Here is a 16468-nt window from a genome sequence, read left to right as displayed (position 1 = left end):
CGTCACAAGTACCATTTTTGCACTCTCTCACACACCAACCCTCCTTTTCTCTATGCCTTCCTTGTTCTCTGTCTTTCTGTGGTGGGATATCTGACAGGCAGTGAAAAGGCTTCTGCCTACCGAAGGAAGAGATGTTTCTCAGAAGGCAAAGGCATCTTTCACGCACGCATATCCGCAGCTAATGCTTCATTTAATCTAATAATCGAAACCCGAAAAATGCCTATTCAGTTTCTTGCCGAGAATTAGACGAGAAGAACGACGCCGCGCTCGTGTGAAGCTGCAGCCAAGGAGAGGGTTGGGTTAGCTTAGCTTAGCATAAACACTGGACTCAGGGGGAAACAGCTAGCCTGGCTCTGTCAAAATGTGATATAATTCTCCTTTACCTTTTGAATAGAGTCAGGCAAGGTGGTTTCCCACAGTTTTTATGCTAAGCTAAGCTAACCCTCTCCTGGCTGTAGCTTCACATGAGCTAGCTTGTCATTTTGTGTGATTTGGCTACGCAGTACGCAGGTACTTTACGTGAGTATTTTAATGTTATGCTACTTTATATTCCTACTCGACTTCATTTCAGAGGGAAGTATTGTACTTTTTACTCCACTACATTTATCTGACAGCTTGAGTTACTTTACAGATTAAGATTTTACAAAGATATGATCAATTTCTTTATATAGAAATAATGCACTCTGCAATACATTAAACTTTCCAACAGTATATAAGATATTCTGTTAAATCATCAGTAATAATATTAACTAAAGGGACCATTCTCCCGAAGAAGTACTTTTACGTCGACACCTTTGTACTTTTACCTGAGTGAATTCACTGCTTTCTTTGTAACAGAGCCGTATTTCTACATTAACTTGAGTAAATAAACTGAGTACTTCTTCCACCGCTTGTTACTTGGAGATGTGAACCAGTAAACAAACACACTCTCCGTGTCTCCCGGCTCTCCTTTCCTCTGAATACGCCGTTGGTATAAAAACAGAGTCTCTGGCAGCTTCCCAACCTTTAACCCCTTGTTCCCTGTCAGCCATGATTAATGGCAGGCTAACTAGCTGCTAGCTTCCATTGCCGGCTGTGCCATTGTCTCCTGGAAACTTAATGAACTCTGACAAGTGTTTTGCCTCCTGAGCTGGTGTTTTCTGTAAATGCTGCAACGGCGACGCCTGGAGGTCGACAGAAGGAAACACAGACACAACACTGACTATGATAACGTACATTAAATTACAATTGTCTCGGCATAAAACACGGGGACATGTTTAAAGTTTTAGTCATGCAGTGTGTAGGTATCTGTCCTCAGTACAACAATGTAGGTGTTCATGTGTTTTTTTATAGACATTTAGAAATTGTTCCACTCAAATCTCTCATGTTTTGGCTGTAAAAGTCAACAGCTCCATCTGCTGTAGATGTCATAGAAAAAAAATGTAATAAAGAAATCACAGATGAGTTTGCAGATGGGCCAAATCAAACTAATGCTGTGCAGACAAACATTGTTCAAACCCAAGAAAGTTAAGTTTTAGTTCTAGGGATTTAAAAAAGCCATAAAACACAGAGTTTTGGAATAATTAAAAACTAGGCCGCATGCTTACTCGACTACAGTTATCAGCTGTATTTATTATCTATAATAGATGTGCCAATACATAAATGTAACAGTATGGCAAGTATTATCAGAAAAATGTATTTAAAGTGCCAAAAGTAAAAATACTAATCGTGCAGAATGGAAAGTACTTGCAGAAAAATGGTCCCTGTGACTCACATTATAAGTGGAGCTGGTTTTTATTGGTAATTTATATAGTTTAATTTACTCCTGTGGCTCCAAACGTTCACCACATGAATCTGAGGGGTTGTGAAACGATTAATGAGGTGGGAGAGATGAAAACAAGTTCTGCTGCACAAATCTTTATTTATTTTTTGGACTTGGTCTTTCATTTTCGCTTCTGTTTTTTGCCATTTTTCCTCTGTTGGTGTTGAACTGTTACTTTAAAGAGGTCATATTATGCTTTTTGTGTTTTTGCCTTTCCTTTATTGTGTTATGTAGCTTTTTTTGTGCATGTAAAAAGTTCTGCAAAGTTAAAAAGGCCAAAGTCCACGCCACAGAAGACACTGCTCCTGCACTGCCTGACACGCCTGGTTTGGAGTCGAGCCTTTACTTTGTAACTTAAGTGCGTCACTATGTAACAGGCATTATATAAATATATACACTGAACACAAATATAAACGCAACACTTTTGTTTTTGCTCCCATTTATTCCGGATTTTGAATACAGGCCTTTCACTTGTGTTTTTTATTGTGTGCTGTTGCTACTTTGTAACCAAACGATTTCAGTAACTTCCTCCAGCTGAGTCAGCGGACTGTGCAGGACTCTGCTGCCCCCTGCTGGAGATCCCTCTCAAATACACTCTGTTACAACGATGTTTAAAGTTTGGAAATCTATTTTTCACTGCAGGAAGTTGAGTAACAACAATAATTAAGAGCGTTAGGAAGCAGCTACCCAGACACTGGCACTTTTTGGCGATTTGGAGACGATTACGCACAGATTTTCAAAAGTTAAACCTTTTACGCGCGTATTTTTAAGATCTTCTGCGTGTTTAAAGAGGTAAATTCCCCTACTTCCCCTGCTTTATTAAACTGTAATCTGCAGCCCATGGTTAGAAGTCAGCCCCAGCAGCAGGACAAGGCTTCCTCCTTGCAGTTCCTGATGTTGTTCCCTGCTGCTCCCTCCCCTTTCCCGGCTCCTCCTCTGTCCGACCTCTCGGCTCTCAGAGCGATCTTTCCAAAGTTTCCGTGCCAAGGCTTCCTGAAGCTTTTGCATTATATGCAGCACCGAGGCGACTGTCGGAACGGACGGAGGCAGAGATGAAGTAGAATATGAGTTAAAAAAGACATGGTGCTGATGACCGAGCAGGCGGACAGACCTCTGACCCCGTTATCCTCACCGGAGCAACTTTTCAACAGGGACTCCCGAGGGAACCGGCCCACGTAAGTGTGGATAAGATGGAGAGGAAGAAGGGCCCGGTTTGCTTCCCAGGCCTCATGCATTGTGCTTATTTGCATGTATGTCCTGCTTTTTGAATTAAAGGGCCGTGCTGAATTTTTAATGGTTGCATGAGACGCGTACGTGGCACAGAACAGGCGCAGACACGGTTGATTTAACAAGACAAAACTCCTCTGCTGTGTGTTTTGATCCTCAGATCTTTATGTGTCATGACACGTCTGAGAGTGTTGTGCAAGGAGAGAGAGAGATCAGTGTGTCGTTGTGTGATGTGTTCAGGTGTGAGGTGGAGAATGGAGGTGAGAGGAGACAGAGGAGGTCCGGACGGTCACCTGCAGACCTCCACCTGTGTCTGGACGCAGAGTCAGAGCCCTCAGAGAGCAGGAAGAAACCAGCCAGCATGAGGTGAAGAGGGTCACACTGTCCTCTGTGTGGCTGCAGAATAAAACCAGTTAACGCTTTAGAATAAGCTTCATCAATAAATGGTACATTTACAGTTAATTAAACTTTAATTAAGAGTAATTTCACTGTTGACAAACAATAAAGTGTTTTATAAACAGTTTATTAAGCAATTGTTTGTTGTAAAGTTGCAGCTGATGTTTATAAACCTTTGCATTGCTCAATAAATGATTTATGAAGCATTAACTTTAAGTTTAATTAACATTTATTGATGATGGTTATTATGCGACCACTATAGCTGCAGTCAATCAACGGCAATTTTCATTTTTCAAGCAACGAAAGACAGAAATTATCCCGTTCCAGCTTGTCAAATGTGGAATTGGCTGCTTTTCTGTTTTCCATCACTTTAAATTCAATATTTTTGAGCTTTGAACTCTTTATCGGACAAAACAAGACATCTGAAGGCGTCACTGTGGACTCTGAGACACTGGGATTGATTTTTTTCACTGTTTTTGAACAAGTAATAGAGGCTCATTTTAGAATAACTGTTGCTAACTTTATGCTCTTCGTACATCCATGTACTGTTAGCATGTTAGCTCAGTTAGCCGTGCAGCTAGCTGGACTATCAGTGTTGGTGTTTACACTGCTCACACAAGAGCTTTGAATCGTGGGGGGGGAAGAGGTCTTCAGGCCTGAGGTGAGCTGGTTAGCATGCTAACTTCAGTAGATAAGCAATAATCGTTAGTTGCAGCCTAAAAACTACTCAGTCTAAATATTTGGATGTGCTATAAGACAACTGGACTTAATGTAAATTTATAGTAATGATTATTTTCATTGGGGATTAATCCATCTATTATTTTCTAAATTAAAAATAAATCATCACTTAGTAACTGAATCCATTTCTAGGGCTGCAACTAACAATTATTATCATCGACGATGAATCTGTTATGTACTTTCTTGCTTAATCAATTAGATGTTTGGTTTGTAAAATGTCAGAAAAAGGTGAAAAACTGTTTCTCAGAGCCCGAGTTTACGTCTTCAGATGTCTTGTTTTGTCCACAACCCAAAGATATTCAGTTTACCGTCACAGCGGAGGAAAGAAACCAGAAAATATTCACATTTAAGAAGCTGGAATCAAAGAATTTGACTGTTTTTTCTTTAAAAAAATCACTCAGAACAATTCATCTATTATCAAAATAGTTTGCGATCAATTTAATAATCGTTGCAGCTCTAATTCATGTCAGTAAAGCTGACAGCAGACACTGACTGTAGTCTTCACAGCACTGTGATTACACCTCACTACACCTGCATGACCAAAGTGCTGTTTACAGATGTAGCTGTTGCTGTGTAAGCAGCCCTCATATAACCACAGCTGACACCACACAAAGCCAAATGAAGGACGTTTACTTTGACTGATAAAAAAGTCAGGGCGGATCAGCAGATGAGATGATGTCAAATGTTAGCTGTAGCTTTCATCAATAAGTCTTTACCTGTCCTCTCTTCAGGTGTTACCTTGCTCTTTAAAAGATAAACACCGACCCTTTATTTGCCAGGTTGAAACCTGTGGAGCAGCTTTCACCGATGCCGAGTCCGAGTGACTGTGAAGCAAAGTTTGAAAGGAAGAAATCCCAGCCCAGCCACGTAGGGACGCAGCTTACAACAAACTTTGTGCAAATTTGACATGTTTTGCAGTTTCCTAACAAAACAAATCTCCTCCCTGTTCTTTCTTTAGTTATCGAAGACAAACGCTCAGTATCATAAGTTGTTCAAGGAGGTCAGCAAAGATGAGATACTCAAACAGAGTAAGTTTCAGACTGTCTTTTCACATAAAGGCAAAAGATTTTGTGAGATTGTTGATCTGAATGTGAAGGACTCTTTGTGCCGACAGGTTACACTTGTGCCCTGCAGAGAGACATTTTATATCAGGGCAAAATGTTCGTCTCTGATAACTGGATCTGTTTCCACTCCAAAGTCTTTGGCAGAGATACCAAGGTAGGATAATAAAGACATTGATCAGGTGCCGGTTCATGTTTCGTGGCTGTATTCTCTCGTATAACATGGTGGTGTCTCCTCATCTCCAGATTTCAATCCCTGTCACGTCTGTGACATTTATCAAAAAAACTAAAACTGCATTATTGGTGCCAAACGCTCTTGTGATTGAAACAACAAGTTATCAGGTCAGAGGACAGTTCACTTAATCAGTTTTTCCCACTTTTGCAACAACATGAAAGTGATTCTTAATGACTGTTTTCCAGCATGTCTTTGTGTCCTTCCTGTCCCGAAACACCACCTACAAACTGCTGAAGTCCATCTGCATTCATTTGGAGGTAAATAACATCTTCTTTAATACTTAATTGACGTTATTGAGCTCAATGGTTTCTATTTTCATTTCACTTTTTTATTTTGGTGTGAACTTCCAGTGAAAATGAGAGAGGCCACTGTTTTGAAAGTTGTAAAAAATTAGTTGCTTCCCAAATTTCTCCATTTTATATCACCTTTGGCTATTTTGCACCATTTTCTGACGCTCAACAACAACTCGTTAGCCGTAAATATGAAAAGATTGACAGCACCCTCATGTTTGTATGCTAAACATGAGGCTACAGCCAGCAGCCGGTAAGTTTAGCTGAGCATAAAGAATGGAAACAACGGGAAAAGCTAGCCAGGCCTTTGTACGCACAATCTCAAAAAAATCCACGGACAATAGAAACTAGCAGCTAGTTGCTACTTTGTCTTTAGCAGCTATAAGGACAAGCAGTAGAGTTATTATTAAACTTAACAGTCAGTAAGTGGCCTGAAACACGAGCAAGTGAATGCTAACGCTGCTCTGTAATGGCTACGTGTTGAAATGGATAACACGTTAGCCATAACAGCTTAATGGGCGAAATATTTTGTTTTTATGTTCAAAGTTGCAAAAAAACAAACAAAAAAGTATTAATACTGCTTTGAAAATATATATATATTTCTTCTACATATGAATGGGTGTGCTGTGTGATTCCAGGTGGATAAAACTTGTAACAGCCCGGTCACTTCCTCCTGTGAAAACAGCTTCAGAGCAAAGTGCCCATCGTCTCTTCCTCTGGTCAGTGGGTCTTGTCTGATGTTTTTATACAGGGTGTATGTATTTATTTCACATTTTCCATTGTGATAAAAGATCTAAAGAAACCTTGTTCTCATGTCATACAATACCTGCTCACACAGTATGTGGTATCCATTGTATATTTTCCTGTATGTGGGCTGCAGGACTTTTCCAGAGACTTCTCCGACCTCGATGGGGTTGTGCAACAAAGACGGCAGGAGATGATGGAGAGCAGCAGCTCCGGGTCTCAAACTCCAGATTACGACAAAATAACTGGTGTGTGCACCGTCCTTACCTATATGTACACATCTACCCTTTACTTAGTATAATCTACTGTACACACCTTGTAGTGTTTTTCTTTTCCTCCACAAATGTGCTTAGCGTGTCAGGTGACGCTGTGGCTCAGACACTCTTAGGTTTGCAAATAGCTGGAGTTACGCCAGGTGAAATTTGACCCATGGAGGCTTTGTTATAGCAAAGACAGTTGGCATGAAAACAGCGATGGGCCTATTGAATGATGAATGACATCTTCAGACGATTGTGGGATTGCTGCAGCGAGGCGTCTCTATTATTCTTATTCTTTTTCCTCTTCCGTACAGTTTTGCATATCGACACATCATTCCGATTTTCATATACAAGTACATTTTTCTTTTACCTTTCTTGGTGATCTCTTACTATAATGTCCGTGCTAAAGTCTTCATACTTCATACTTGGAAAATTGCTCAACACATTAAAGCATGTACTCAATAGTGCCACCAGGTGGTCAGCTATTAAGCATTTTATGTTTTGGCTAATGACTCACGAACCGTTTGGAGTAAAAGAAACGTTTCAGCAATTAATGTTTTTTTTTTTTTTTAGAAAATGCCTTTTTTGCATCTATTGGTACATATTTCATCCAATATTAGTGTGTACCATATTTACATGAGCCCGAACAAAAGTTGTGTATTGACTTCTGATATCATTTAGCATTTATCTGTAGAAGGTTTTTTCTTTGTCCACGTGATCAGCAGCAAACTTCAGTCGAGCTTTTGTAACTTGTAATGGTTTTTGGTTGACTCATGACCATCCTGACCAATTTTCTCTCAGCAGCAGGTGATAGTTTGCGTTGCACTTTATACTTACAAACAATTGTTTGCACAGACCAATGCTGAGCTCTTTAGACTTTCCCATTGTAGAGTGTGTGACCGAGTGTGTGTATCAAACAAGCCCTATTGAAATGGGCCCAGAAAAGTCACCATCTGTTATTAATCAGAATCGCTCAGAGGAAGTTAAGAGGCCGAAAATTTGAATCACGCAATTTTCTATAATCACCAAAATTGATGGTTCAAGTTACTGTATGCACATTTTTGAGCCAGCAGATTTGGTCACATTTTCAGATGTGAAGCAAACTTCATGAATGTTTTTTGCGACAAAGTAGTTTGTGTTCCTCTCGTTCCATCACGGAAAGAAGACTGCCGTGATGTACATTTTCTTAACAAGTGTATGTAAACTTTTGACCGAGACTGTATATATACAATGAATATCAGCACTTTCACAAATAAAAGTTTCAAGGAAATTAAAATAAAACACTTCTTGGGAAAATCTACAGTCAAAATAACCCAAAAAGAGTTTTTTATGCAGCACCAAGTAACTTCTTAGTGTGACAGAACTACATTAATACAACCACCAGAACCATCATTAGGTTGCAAGAAAATGAAAACTAGTGAATATATGAATTTTTGAAAATGACAGATTCTTTTCTTCTTCAGAAAACAAACTTCCTGTTTATTAATTTGATTACTGTAACCATTCAACAACAACTATTTAAATGCAAACATGTATGTGTGTATTTGTGTGTGTGTGTGTGTGTGTGTGTGTGTGTGTGTGTGTGTGTGTGTGTGTGAAATCAAAGCAAAAGAATTTTGGGCCACAAGAATAAAAGCCAAATAGAACCTATAGCAGGTCTTCAACATTTCTTCAGTCTGAAGAAAAGCTTCAAGAGGAAGATGTCTGATACCGACAATATCTGTTCATCACAGACAACGGCATTTTTCTGAGACAGATTATACCAGCCGAAGGAAATGGAGTTCTCTAGCGAGCAGCCCGGAGACGTGTCTCAGCAGAGACTTCTTCAAGAGCTGAAAGACACAAAAGAGCAGCTGAAAACCCGGGAAGAAAAGTATATCAACGGGGAACAAGAAACAACCAAAGAGCGAGAGTGGCTGAGAAAGTACAGCTATTATACAAATCTCCACATCGCAAAGATAGCTGTAGAACTGAACAGGATGAAAAAGGCGCAAACATCCAGCCATGAGGAGGTCACTGCTGAGCTCCAGGTGGAGAAGCAGAGGGACATGTTCAGTCTGCATTCACACCATGGTGACAGGATGACCGAGGAATTCTATTATCTGCAGGAAAACACCTTCGAGAAGGAGGAATGTTGTAAGAGACAGGTGGTTGAGCTGAAAAGTCATGTTAATGTTGAGCTCTCTAGCATCTTTGAGCTCTCCACAGAGCTTAAGGCCTCGAAAGAAGCTGAAGTCCCGGAGGAGAAGCCGTGTGAGCAGCAGGAGAAGTTTCAAATTGACCGCCAGGCGGAGAACAACCTTCTCAAAGACAAACTGCACAGGATACTTGCTTCACAACAAGTGGTAAGCAAATGGCATGAAGCTGATGTCAACACTATCAGACAGCAGGTTGAGCCTCTTCAACAAGGGCTTCAGGAGGAAGTCAAGCGAAGAAAACTCCTTCAAGAAGAACATGAGGAGCTGAAAACTCAGCTTAGTGTTCAGAACTCTCTCAGCCTTGAGCTCTTGAAAGATGCTGAAGTCCCTGAGGAGAAGCCGTGTGAGCCGCAGGAGTCCATTGCTACAGCACCGGCCCCTGAACTTCTTGACGTGACTCAAGTCCCTGAGGAGAAGCCGTGTGAGCCGCAGGAGTCCATCGCTACTGCACCGGCCCCTGAACTTCTTGACGTGACTCAAGTCCCTGAGGAGAAGCCGTGTGAGCCGCAGGAGTCCATCGCTACAGCACCGGCCCCTGAACTTCTTGACGTGACTCAAGTCCCTGAGGTGAATCGCCCAAGCAAACCAAAAAAACCTGTCCGGAAAAACGCACCTTGGATGAGAAAACCAAGCTTGAAAGAAGCTGAAGTTGCCGAGGAGAAGCGGTGTGAGCAGCAGGAGTCCATCGCTACTGCACCAGCCCCTGAACTTCTTGATGTGACTCAAGTCCCTGAGGAGAAGCCGTGTGAGCCGCAGGCGTCCTTCGCTACTGCACCAGCCCCTGAACTTCTTGATGTGACTCAAGTCCCTGAGGTGAATCGCCCAAGCAAACCAAAAAAACCTGTCCGGAAAAACGCACCTTGGATGAGAAAACCAAGCTTGAAAGAAGCTGAAGTTGCAGAGGAGAAGCGGTGTGAGCAGCAGGAGAAGTTTCAAACTGACCTGGAGTTTGAGAAGGACAAAATCGAATTTCTTACAGCTGAGCTCCAGTTGGAGAAGGACAAAAACAATCTTCTCAACACTGAGCTCCAGTTGGAGAAGGACAAAAACAATCTTCTTAACGCTGAGCTCCAGGTGGAGAAGCAGAAGACCAACCATTTCCAAGACAAACTGGACTGGAGGGCTGCTACACAACAAGTGGTATGGCATGAAGCTGATGTCAACACTATCAGACAGCAGTTTGAGCCTCTTCAACAAGCGGTTCAGGAGGAAGACAAGCTAATAAAACTAGTTCAACAAGAATTTGAGGAGCTAAAAACTCAGCTAAGTGTTCAGCTCTCTCTCAACCTTAAGCTGTCCAGAGAGCTTAAGGCCTTGAAAGAAGCTGAAGTCCCCAAGGAGAAGCCGTGTGAGCAGGAGTCCATAGCTACTGCACTGGCCCCTGAACTTCTGGATGGGACTCAAGTCCCTGAGGAGAAGCTGTGTGAGCTGCAGGAGTCCATCGCTACTGCACCGGCCCCTGAACTTCTGGACAGGACTCAAGTCTCTGAGGTGAATCGCCCAAGCAAACCAAAAAAACCTTTCTGGAAAAATGCCCCTTGGAGGAGAAAACCAAGCTTGAAAGAAGCTGAAGTCCCTGAGGAGAATCCATGTGAGCCGCAGGAGTCCATCGCTACTGCACCGGCCCCTGAACTTCTGCACAGGACTCAAGTCTCTGAGGTGAATCGCCCAAGCAAACCAAAAAAACCTTTCTGGAAAAATGCCCCTTGGAGGAGAAAACCAAGCTTGAAAGAGTCCATCGCTACAGCACCGGACCCTGAACTTCTTGACGTGACTCAAGTGATGATCACTTTCTGTGATTGAGGAAACCAAAGAAGTGGAAGAAGTAATTTGGCTTCAACAACTCAAGCTGTCATTTTCGCATCAGCATGCATCAACACCAAGGACCTCTCTACTGTGGACAGCCAGTAGATACCATATGTCATTTGTGGTCGGGCATGGGGGGGGCAGTGTATCAACGTAACCTCCCACAGCAGCACACATATATCTCGCAGATATAGTAAGGGGAGCTAATTGGGAAGACGAGATGTCAACCAAAATGCCGACATCTCGCCAATCAGAAATGCTCCCCATACTGTGTCTTTCCAAAGTAACTTCAAGCTATATGTGTGCTGTCTGTGTGGAGTTAACATGTCGTCCCCATGCCTCTGTGGGTTTCCCCCGGGCGCTCCGGTTCTCCCACAGTTTTCAAAACAATTGTTTAAATTTGTATTTGAATAATAATACAAAAAATAAAATAAAATTGGGAAAAAAATAAAATTCCTGCACAAATAGCTTTATTTTGTAGTATGTAGTAGTTGTACAGTGATGTATGTAATATGTAGGTAATTGTCTTTCTTGAGGTGGGAACAAATTTTCTCACATGTATTATCAGAAGAATGATGCACCATTGTGTGAACAGTCAGTCAGGGGGTGACTTCACTGGTTGCAAAAAGAGGTTTACTAGTGAGTTTATGCTCTCAGTCACTAGATTCAAGCCTTCAACACAGCATGGTGTTAATTTGTAAAACTGGCTTCACACACGAGTTCTCCATGAGCATGTGCATGATGGTACCAACAGCACCGCCTTGTGGCCATTTAAAAATACAGCGCTATCTCTTTAAAGCATGATCCGATCAGCACCGATTTTGGGTTGTACCATCAGATAACAGTTGCCAACACTGCTGTTAAAACTGATGTCTTTCACCTGTAGGTGGTGTCACAGTACAAATCCAATTGTGACCGATTATGGAGCGCAGATTTTTGCAACAAATTTACCATCAACAGACGTGGATTAGATGCAGCAATCCCACAACTTTTCTTCAGAAAATGCAAATTGTCTGGTTGTTTATGTCAGTATGTTTTTGTTGTTGCTGTTTTGTTTTTTTTAAATCTTACAAGCTACCGTAGAGGACATGTTCCTCTGTCAGGATATTTGTACATCCATTCATAATATTTACCCACAGGGAATCATGGGTTCTTTCTGTTTATTTGAGCAGACTTCACCGGCCTGCCAGACACATTTCTGAGTGCAGTGAAGAGCGGAGAGGTTTCAGTCCATGCAGACATTCACCTCCAGACTCCAAGCCAAAAACACGGAGCTGCCCTTAAGAACGGTAGTTTATACTTGATCTATTAAGAAGCTTTGTTCATACTTCTGTAGGTTTGGGTTTCAATGTTTTGAGGTAGAAATCCAGAAGCAGTACAAACATCTGTTATAAACCAAGATTCATTTATGTTTATTTCAACCTATATACAAATAATCGTGTAAAAAGATAGATACCACTCTCATGTCCTTTCTGGAAAAATGAAGCTACACTACAGTCCACAGGCAACTACTTAGCTTAGCTTGGTGGAAACAGGTGGAAACCGCTGCGCTGCTCTGTCAAAATGTACATAACACCCGTGTAAAACCACAACATATTGGTTTTTACACTTTGTAAGGATCAAATAAACAAGGTATAACTTATTTTATTAAATCAGTGAGAAGCTTGGCTATTTCTATATAGTTTTTCTTAATGCCTGCCTGGCTTTTATGATGGAGTGTTGAGAGAGGATGAGTTCAGGAGTCTGACTGTCTGAGGAAAGAAGCAGCTCTGCAGTCTGGTGGACCGGTAGTGGATACTTCTGTATCTCTTGCCAGAAGGCAGCAGAACAACTGGCTTATAACGTGATATTTTATGATGGCTTTGCTACTGAGATATATCTTACGGTGGCCGACGAGGGCAAGAATTTGGCTAAAAGAGCTAACAGCTAACGGAGCTAATAGCTTGAGCTAAACGCATAGCAGGACAGAGGCTTTCTCTTTAGAGGAACGTGTTTTGTTGTCACATTAAACTGCAGTTCACTGTCAACACACTAAGTGTCCGTAAATACATGTACTGAAGTACATTTACTAAACGTCACCGTCGGCTGCACAGCATGTACTGTGTTTAGAAAATAAAGTCCTGGTTCTTGCAGTCGATAAAGAGCGCTCCCCCTAGAGGCCTGGAGCACTTCCGTTGTGGGGACTGGATATGCAGCGTTTTTGTGTTGCAATGTGTTTTCAAGGTTTTTGTGTTTTTGATTTTTCATTGTTCCTGTATGTTTTTCTACTCTAGACACATTGATGATTGCATGTGCTTTCCAAAGTTGCAGCAAGTTTGCAATTGTCAACCACCGTAACATCTTGCTGTTGGCTTATTTTTATGAAAACATACCATGACAAGGAAACGTTGACAACCTCAGCTTTTGAACAAAATTAAAAAAAGAAAAATGTGCTGGTAGTCAGATTTTGTTACTTCTGCGCAGAGCCAGGCTAGCTGTTTCCCTCTGTTTCCAGTCTTTATGCTAAGCTACGCTAAATGTCTCCTTGCTCCTGCTTCATTTACACCGTACAGTTACGAGAGTGGTATCAATCTTATCACAACACATGAAAACAAATTAGCATCTTTCCCCTAAAAAGATCCTTTAATGGTGCAGCTAATGTATTTGTTTCCAAAGATGTCTAGTTTTACTTGTTGATGAAGGTTCTCAGTCATCCAGGTCATGGTAGATCTAAATGATGTATCGTAGGCAACTGAATTTGTTTCAGTTTCTCGAAGACGTTTCACTTCTCATCCAAGAGTCTTCTTCAGTTCTAAGTAACTGATCATCCACCGCTTAACAAGCATTCACACCTGGGCTCACCTAGCCCTAGCAACAGACATGAAGGCCGGTTGGGTGAACGACCCACAAGTGGCCCTAACGACTCTGAAACTCAGAGTTCACGTGTCCGACTCTGTAAAGACACTCCCACAAAGAGTTTAAAAGCCAACTCCCCTCCAGTTAGTTACAACTGAGGAAGCCTCTTGGATGAGATGTGAAACGTCTTCAAGAAACTGAAACACGTCTAGATCTAGTTTTACTCCAACTAGCATCTAACAAATCAGTATTTCTCTTTTTGTTCTTCCTTGTAGGCTCTACTAAACCAACCCGGAGAGACATGCTCAAAGACAAATCCTCTCAGCCGATGTCTTTACATGCCATCCTCCTTATCTACCTGTTTTTGTGAGTCACCGTTCATTATGTGTAATACGAGAAGCCTGAACGACCTGACGAGACAATGGTCAGATTTCCATGAAGAGTTCATTTCCATTATTTGGGCGTGTTGGCGATTGTTCCGCGTGGCTTTGTTTTGTCGATCTGTCACTGTGTTTGTGTCTTCACAGAGTTAGTGTCCTCGTCCTGTCCTCCTGTTACATGGCTTTCAAGATAGTGGCTCTGGAGCATCGTCTGAACTTGTTGGTGTCCACGGGGGAACACATTCGTAATGAGTAAGAGCTAAACTGATCATCATTAAGTCAGTGTTGGTAAATCCAAATGAAGTTCATGCTGTTTTATTTCTTTTGGTAGTGAAACATCACATATTACTTTGGTTAATGAGTTACTGGAAATGTTGTTGCAGGAATGCTGTGAGCCCCAGGTCCCAGAATGAAATAAATGCTGAGATTTATGGAGAACTGTCAACCAACTTGTTCAAGCTGGAAAAGGTTTGTTTGAAAGAGATTACAATCTTTTGTTACAGTTTAGCAGTAGTTCGATATTTTGGTAAATACATATATTGGCTTTCTTTCCAAGAGTTAATTAAGAAGATCGATACCACTCCCATGTCTGTACGACAACCTAGAGTCAGGGCATAGTTAGCTTAGCTTAGCATAAAGACTTAAAACAGGGGGAAACAGCTAGCCTGGCCCCCATTGCATTGATTCCATTGATTGAAATGACAGCATTACATCGTTTTACTTGGGTAACATGGTGGTGCAGTGGTTAACACTGTAGTCTCAAAAGCAAGAAGGCTCTGGGGTTCATCCCTGTCATGTGGAGTTTGGTCCGAAAAGTGAAGCCAACGCCGAAATGCCTTAAACATGAATCCTTTCTAAGAGCTGGCAGGGGTCGACTCCACTGCTCTGATTGTATGTAAGCGTATGAGAAAATGACCCTAATTCTCACTCGATGTATTAGCTCAGTAAACAGATTTCTGATGAGTTTATGGTCTCGATCTCTAGTTTAGAGCCTTCTTCAATACAGCATTGGGTTCATTTTCTAAATTATGGTCCCATTTAGAGTAAAATAGACGATATGCTTTAGGATGTGGTTACCTTGTGATTGACAAGTCGCTACCACAGCGTGTCCACGGGTCTTCAGTCAGATCCAGCCAGGACTCTCCCCAGTGTCTCCCTCTCTCGTCCAAATATGGTCCCTTTCGGCTCCAAAAAGCCAAAATGTCACGTTTTCACTCTTTATGCCATGCTAAGCTAACTGGCGGCTAGCTGTAACTTCATATTTAAGCGACAGACACGAGCGGTATTGATCTTTTTGTCCAACTCTTAGCAAGAAAGCAAATAAGCAAATATCCCAAAAATGTCAAACTGTTCCTTTTAAAAGCAATTAGATTTACTTTCTCCGGAAATGAATACCTTACTTTATCGTCAGTAGTAGTTTATAGCGTTTATACTTTGCATGTTTTCTTCCTAGATTCAAAGAAATCTCCGGAAGCTACTTGAAGAGACTTGAGAAGAAGACTGTTGTCTGTCGGCCTGTCCGGACAGAAGCTGTACCCGTCATCAGAATTGATCGGCAGCGATCAGTTTTGGAAATGGATCTGGTGCCAAAGTGTGGACGGCTCGGACAGAAAGCTTTCTTGAAGTTATGTGAACTTTAACTTAAATTGTGCAATAATAGCTTCTCTCCTCTTTCCACTCAGGACTCTTTCTGAACAAAATGTTAAAACTGAAGCAGCGTGTTAGTGTTAGAAGTTAGGAGCTTGTGTGTAGTATTTATCTTTTTATTTTGCATTTCACAGCAGTGGGATTTTTAAGGTCCAGATGTCTTATTTCAGTGTTTTCCAAACATTTCTTAAAAAAGGTCAACTTGTGCTGTTCAAGTGTTTCATTTGTGAGAATTAAATTGCCAATAAATTATATTTATGACATGTATTTAAATCGCTCAGCTGGGGATGCTTGCATCACATCTTTTGATGACATTCATTGGCGACTTCTTCTTCCACTGTGTGGCATTTAGAGAAAACGAGAGCAAATCAACTGAGTTTAAAAGGTATTTCTATTGTAAATCTGTCCCAATCTGTAATTTTAACCGTGCACATTACAGGTTTATTGAGGAGCTTCTCAGCTGATCGTAATTTAAAAATGCGTCCTGTTTTAAACATTTGCTGTCGAGCTGTTTGACGTGTGTTAAAAAGAGCAGTCAGTCATTTCGGGACTGAGTGTGAGCTGAAGCCTTTGTTTACATTTAGATCACAGACTGTGCCTTCAACTGTCGTGTCTGTCGCAGTCCTCAAATAAATTTCTCTTCTCCTGCAGAGTCGCTTCAGTTTTGCTTCCAGAGCATTTTTTTATTCGTCCTCCAGGTTACTTCACATAAAGCTGACCTCGCAGTGAGGGGACACACCTGCAGGGCATAAACTAATGAAGGCAAACAACCCGGCACTAAGGGGGAGATATTAAGATTAAATAAAAGTCTTCTTATTGACGTTTATGTATTGATACTTGGCTAATTCTGGCA

General features: G+C 41.4%; 1 protein-coding gene across 1 annotated transcript; it reads left to right on the top strand.

The window, feature by feature from the left end:
* Positions 1-2737: 2737 nt before the first annotated feature.
* Positions 2738-16276, top strand: LOC141006049 (GRAM domain-containing protein 2B-like). The gene is made up of 14 exons (XM_073478147.1): positions 2738-2976; positions 3269-3394; positions 4942-5029; positions 5121-5190; positions 5277-5380; positions 5470-5565; positions 5644-5715; positions 6387-6467; positions 6629-6740; positions 11926-12042; positions 13864-13954; positions 14116-14220; positions 14352-14436; positions 15422-16276. Exons 1-14 carry the CDS (start codon positions 2882-2884, stop codon positions 15458-15460), a joined length of 1281 nt encoding a protein of 426 aa, XP_073334248.1. The 5' UTR covers positions 2738-2881; the 3' UTR covers positions 15461-16276.
* Positions 16277-16468: the final 192 nt, after the last annotated feature.

Source organism: Pagrus major, chromosome 12 (assembly GCF_040436345.1).
Source record: "Pagrus major chromosome 12, Pma_NU_1.0".
In the NCBI taxonomy this organism is placed as follows: domain Eukaryota; kingdom Metazoa; phylum Chordata; class Actinopteri; order Spariformes; family Sparidae; genus Pagrus; species Pagrus major.
The sequence above is the reverse complement of the archived record's forward strand: the minus strand, read 5'-3'. Positions and strand labels throughout refer to the sequence as shown.